Genomic DNA, 6,231 nt, shown 5'->3' on the forward strand with positions numbered 1-6,231 from the left:
AATAACACATACCTTTATTACATATAACATGTGCTATATGTAATAAGAATATGTGTTGTTTGTATACATTATGGGTGCTGAATTTTTCAAATCAGCACCGTAATTATTACCATTATGATAAGATGTGCTGTCGGATATATGTTATCTTTTTTTATAAACATATGTCGATTGGTTAAATCGTCGCAGTAACCTATTATATATATTTTGAGTAGTTGCTTGTGATGAAAACACTAATTGAACGCATTCAAAATTGGTTTTGACACCAAACAAATTTTTTATTGCTCATACTAAACATGATCTAGGAGCTACTAAAATTAAACTATGCAACAAATTCAAACTTTTAAATTAATCTAAGGGACAACAACTATCTTTTTTTTTTTTTTTTCTTATTTTCTAGAGTATCTATTACAGTCACATTTTTTATTATTTTATAATTATCTTTTCAATTTTTACTATAACAATATTCATTACCTTTAATGATATAGTTATTATACATTTATTACCTTTGATAAGAACTTATTACCTCTAAAAAAGTAATTTAATTAATTATTACTCAAAATTTTTAAAATTTTAAAATTAATAATTTATTAATAATTTATCTATGTAAATACAATTTAAATTTATTTCAAAAAATTATATTTATCTACATACTTTTTAATAATTTAGTTTTATCTAATTTTATATATCAAATATCAAATTTTAATTTTTTTAAAAAAATTTAATACACAATTTCAACAAAATGGCCAATGAATACATAATTCAACTAGTTTTTTGAACCAGATGAAAAATGTTAGGTGATATATCAATCCAAGTTTCTTTTCATAATTTAATTTTTCAAATGCAAGTAATCTCACAAATTCAAATAATATAATAATTCAAAATTATTATAAAAATTATATAAATTGTCACAATTTATATTAATATCTTGGAATTATATAAATAATAATAAACTTTATTTATGTATTATATAATATAAATATATATAATAATTTAAAAAGAATTTTATAAAATAGTAAAAAATAATGGATTAAAAGTAATGATTACAATAGTAGTTAAAATTTAAATGTTAGATGTGATATAATGTCAATAAGAGACAAAAAAAAATAAATAAAATTAAAGTAATTATTAGAACTGATGGTCTTATATACAATTACAAACCATAGCATCGCCATCAACATTAACATCGAGGAAATACAATAGCATAACCATAGAAACACAACACAGAAACATCGGAATAGGCCCGAAAATCCACATAAACAGCGGACCTGAAAAATAAAATGTTCTCAACCCTAAAGACCAAAAATAACTTCCTCTATTTACTGTCCTACACACGTACTCTGCTCTAATATTTTTTTTGCAATCACAATTCATGTTTGTATTTTTATTTGGAACGATAATAAGTATGCTTGCTTGACTATAATATTTTATCGATTGCATGCTAAAAAAGAAAGTCATTAAAAGAAACAACAATATTGAGAAAAATTTTATGAGAAATCCCAATTCACTTTTTTCGCCGTAAATCATTAGCATTGGGCGCCCACCGCGACCTCCGCAACCGCCGATCATCATGACAGTAACGGCGGCGCTGAGCATTATTGCCGCAGATGCTAATACAGTTGAAGCCATAATATTGTTCCTTAGAATTTGGATGGGTAAGATTCCATTTGTGGACGAAATCTATAATTTAACGGGAATATTATATTTCAAATAAAAATAGGTAATAAATATAATGATTTTAATTGAAAATAAATATTGAAAATATTTTTTTTTTTATAATTTTTAAAATTATCTTATATAGAGATACAAATATTGTTCGATTTACTACAAATAACTAATTACCAAATTGGCAATCATTTAATTAATGTTTTTTGTGAAAATGATGAATTTGTTTTTTGTAATTTTAAATGAAAAGTAATACTATTAACTCTCCATGCCTTTCAATAAACATATACTATTTCCTCTCCGAATATATCAAATTAAAATATTATTTAAATAAAATTCAAATCAATTTCTACTTATATTTTGAATAAAAAATAAGTTAATAATTAATGGAGTATAAAATATAGGTTATAATAAAAACATACATATGAATAATGAGTGTATTTGGTTCCTATTTGTATTTTAATAACTATTTTATAAAACATTATTAATAATTAATACTCGTATATTCTTACATAGCCTAAATGCAACGAATACAAACCTCCATCATTGTAAGAACCCAACTGCGGCGGTTGATGGCGTTGATTCCGATGATGGTGGCGGCGGGACGGCGGCAGATCTGCCGGAGAAGCCACATGTGATAAACGGCCATTATCAGAAACCCCAACGGCACCACTGTGTAATCAAGAATCTCTTTCCCCATTAATCTAACCATATATAAAATTAAATTTTAATTAATAATAATATTGTAGCATCATTGAAATTATTGATGTTTGAAAATATAATAATCATAAGAAGAACCTTAGGAAATAAATTATGTAATGGTTGATGAAAATTTTATTTCGCAATAATATTTACTTATTTTTAGTCCAATGTTATTTTATTTTATAGAAAAACATTTTCAGGTAACTAACTAGCTATAGTAATATTCTAGGGTGGAAACAATAGAACACGTGACAACTGTTTGGCCTTCTTTTCTTTTCTTTTTTTTTTTTTTTTTTTTTTTTTTTTTTTTTTTTTGCATTTTTCATGTTTTTTTAAACTTGTAATTTACAGTAATTTAATTTTTTATTCTAAAATATAATTTTTTATGAACCAAAAATCGCATTTCAGGCGCGTGATATTCAACCTTCGTTAAATTATAACGGAAGGCGGATTTTTTGCAATATTTTGAAAACCACAAATAGGTTTTTTTGGAGTTTTAGAACAACGAGGTTTTTTTAGCAATTTTGGGAAACCACATGGAGTTTTTTGCTATTTTAACTTTTTTTTTTTTTTCATTTTTCATTTTTCATTTTAAACTTGTAATCTACATTAATTTAATTTTTTATTCTAAAATATAGTACTATCATACACTATCTGTTTTTTTATTTAATATATTAAATACAAAAAAAAAGTATTCCAAATATCACACAAATTATAAATTTATATCATATTAAGTTTTTATTAATATTAAAAATAAAATATAAAGAGTTTAGTGTTTTAATTTGAATTTTTTTTTTTAATTATGAGGTATAGGGAATTATGTCCGTAATATAAAATATAATATTTTATGTTGAATATTGACTTTTAAGAGAAAATATAAATATATATATTGAAAATCATATGGAATAAAAAAATAAAATTGGATGAACAAACTCAAAATACACCGTAACACAACCAAATAAAAGGTTTGTTCCCTTAATACTTTTAACTAAAGTACTTTTTATAAATATTATTAAAAAAATATAATATATACACGTTAACACAATATATAATATATATTACCTATTCACAAAAATGTAACAAATTAATACAAAATATTATTTTTTATATTACCAAAATAATTTCTAGTAAAAAAAAAAAAATCCATCTAAAAATATAAATTAAACAAACCCAAACTCTCTTCTCTTAGAGTTTGCTTTCTTCTATTCCTATAACTATCCTGATTTAATATATATTATTTTCTTTTATAAAATATTTAATTCAGATTAAAAATCAAAATCAGAATGAGAACTTGTCATTTTGTACTTTGATATATACATATCTTATGCATTTTAATAATATTATCATAGTTGGGTGTTTCTTTTTTATCAAAAATATCTAATATATTTTCTCAAAAATTTAATATATTACGTAGATTTATGATATTTATATTATCTACACAATTATATACTTTATATAAACAATTTTTTTTTTCAAACTAAAACACAAAACAGACAAAGACGATTTCAAATTATAAATATAATTAGTATTTTTTTATTAAAATATCACATTCAATATATATATATATATATATAGAAATCCATCCAAATTCTGATATTTATTTTTATTATTCAACTCTCAAAATTTCTCATAAAAATATTATTTTGATCTTATAAAATATTATTTGAATCAAAATTCAAATATAAGATTAAAAATAAACATAAAATAAAAAAAAACACATTTGTTAGTAGAGTTGAGAGTTGGATTTAAAATTTAAAATAAAAAAATATTTAAATTAAAATAATTATTCGTTATAATATATTTAATTTGACATTAAAAATATATTTATTTAATTTGATACTTTTTAAAGAAGGAGTATATAATAATAATAATAATAATAATAATAATAATAATAATAGTAAAATTAGGGGTTTATTTTCTTTTTTATTTCAAACTAAAATCAATATTATTCACTCTACACAATTTTCAATAAAAATATATTTTTTATTCTCAGAAAATATTACATAAAAATACTATTCAAATAAAAATTCAAATCAATATTTTATTTTAAATCAATTTCAACCCACGATCAAATAAAGAATAAGTTAGAAACCCGCAAGCAAACATAGACATATGTTTCTTTTGATGGGGTTTGAAAATTTTTATTTGAGTTTTGTATTAAAATAATATAGCAAACATAGACATATGTTTCTTTTGATGGGGTTTGAAAATTTTTATTTGAGTTTTGTATTAAAATAATATATGATGAGATGATTTTGAGAGAAAATATATTTTTTTCCGAAAGATACCAAATAGTTAAAAATTGGGATTTGGAGTGTAACAAAAAACACCTACATATTTTTGCATTACTACATTCAGTCTAGTACACATTTTTGTTGGAATACAGAACATTACATTCTAACTCATCTATTACTATTTATCGGGAAAATTACAAAAAATATCTTGTAATGTACTTAATTATTACTCTTGTTTTTTAATTATCATCTTATCAGAATATATCTTGCATGTGTAACAACTTTGCTATTTTAGTACATTAATCGCACATGAATATTTATTCTACTTACAACCAGTGACGGATTTACATTGGGGCTTGGGGGGTCAGTTGATCCTCCAAACCCTTCCAATTTTTTTTGAAGTGTAATTTTTTTTAATTTTTTATTTAGTAATCAAATTTGCCCCATCCATTTGGGATTAATATTCTACATAAATTTTCATGTTATTATTATTTTAATTTATAATAATATATAATATTTTTATTTATAAATTTATTATATAAAAAATAAAATATTTTATTTAAATATTATTTTCTTTCATTTTTTTTTTCTTTACAGCCACATTATAGTGTTAATAAAATCGACGAAAAAGTTACTTATATTATTTTTTGTACACACAAAAACAGCTGAATGTCTGTTTCAAATAAAAAACAGGCTCGAAATAAGTTGAAACTAAAAATAAATGGTAAAAAATGAAACAAATAAATATAACAATTTTGCCCCTCCGGAGCCGCAAGGCTGGTTCCATCACTGCTCACAACTACTACTCTAACTTGCACTCGATGGACACCATTGCGAAATATATTCTGGACATGTCACAACTTCGCTAAAAATATATGTTACATATTATATATTATGCAATATTGTATCATGTGGTATGCAGTGGCAACAATACGTAAATTTGACAAGTTGTAAAACTCACGCGTAAGCTATAATATTGAAATTGTGACACGTTTAGATTATAATTTTTAGAGCGAAAATAAAAATGATAATTAAATATACATACAAAATAAATATATTTCTATTAAAAATTGTGGGAGTTGAATATCATATTTTTCTTATTTGAAAGGGTGTGTTTGTCTTTATTTCAAACACATTTACTATTATTCACTCAATACAATTTTAATAAAAATATATAATTATTTTTTTCAAAAAAATTACATTAAAATGCTACTAATTCCTCTGTCAGGCTAAAAGAGTTATATTTAATTTTTGAGTAACTATACTTAATATTTAAAATATCTTTATATTTGTATAATTTTTTATAAAAATATTATTATATCAGTACTATAAAACACTAATAGAAATATTTTTTTTTTCTCTTGATTTGTATTATATTTTGATAATATAATTAATATTTAAAGATCAACGTACAAAAACTAAACGTAATTGTTTAAACCGGATGGAGGGAGTATCGAACCAAAATTTAAATCAAACACTCAGTTTCAAATCGAAAAAAAACGCACCCAAAACCCAATACCATCACAATTTTTTCTTTCTTTTTTATATTCGAGTTAAACTTTTCTTTTTTAAAAAATATATTTTTAGCAATTCATTATTTTTTTTACATAAAATACTATGATCTAGTTATTTT

The 6,231-nt window shown here is 22.3% G+C and overlaps 1 protein-coding gene across 2 annotated transcripts; it reads right to left on the reverse strand.

Annotated features, from left to right (window-relative positions):
• Positions 1 to 1,130: 1,130 nt before the first annotated feature.
• On the reverse strand, positions 1,131 to 2,492 carry LOC127245611 (uncharacterized). Of its 2 annotated transcripts, XM_051266599.1 has the most exons (3): positions 2,461 to 2,492; positions 2,201 to 2,366; positions 1,131 to 1,677 (listed from the first exon to the last, which is right to left on the reverse strand). In XM_051266599.1, exons 2-3 carry the CDS (start codon positions 2,360 to 2,362, stop codon positions 1,141 to 1,143), a joined length of 699 nt encoding a protein of 232 aa, XP_051122556.1. In that variant the 5' UTR covers positions 2,363 to 2,366; positions 2,461 to 2,492; the 3' UTR covers positions 1,131 to 1,140. The 2 variants fall into 2 exon arrangements, with proteins under 2 accessions (XP_051122556.1, XP_051122555.1); XM_051266598.1 differs by having other exon boundaries at positions 2,201 to 2,489.
• Between the last annotated feature and the right edge of the window lie 3,739 nt (positions 2,493 to 6,231).

This window comes from Andrographis paniculata, unplaced genomic scaffold, assembly GCF_009805555.1.
Source record: "Andrographis paniculata isolate CXL003 unplaced genomic scaffold, ASM980555v1 Contig22END, whole genome shotgun sequence".
NCBI classification, from domain to species: Eukaryota; Viridiplantae; Streptophyta; class Magnoliopsida; order Lamiales; family Acanthaceae; genus Andrographis; species Andrographis paniculata.

Excerpts from the sequence above, each read along its gene's own strand:
- LOC127245611 (XM_051266598.1), bottom strand. The coding sequence starts at position 2,374 with ATGGTTAGATTAATGGGGAAAGAGATTCTTGATTACACAGTGGTGCCG. Across the intron at positions 1,678-2,200 it reads GGGTTCTTACAATGATGGAG|ATTTCGTCCACAAATGGAAT; the intron begins GTTTGTATTCGT and ends GTTAAATTATAG.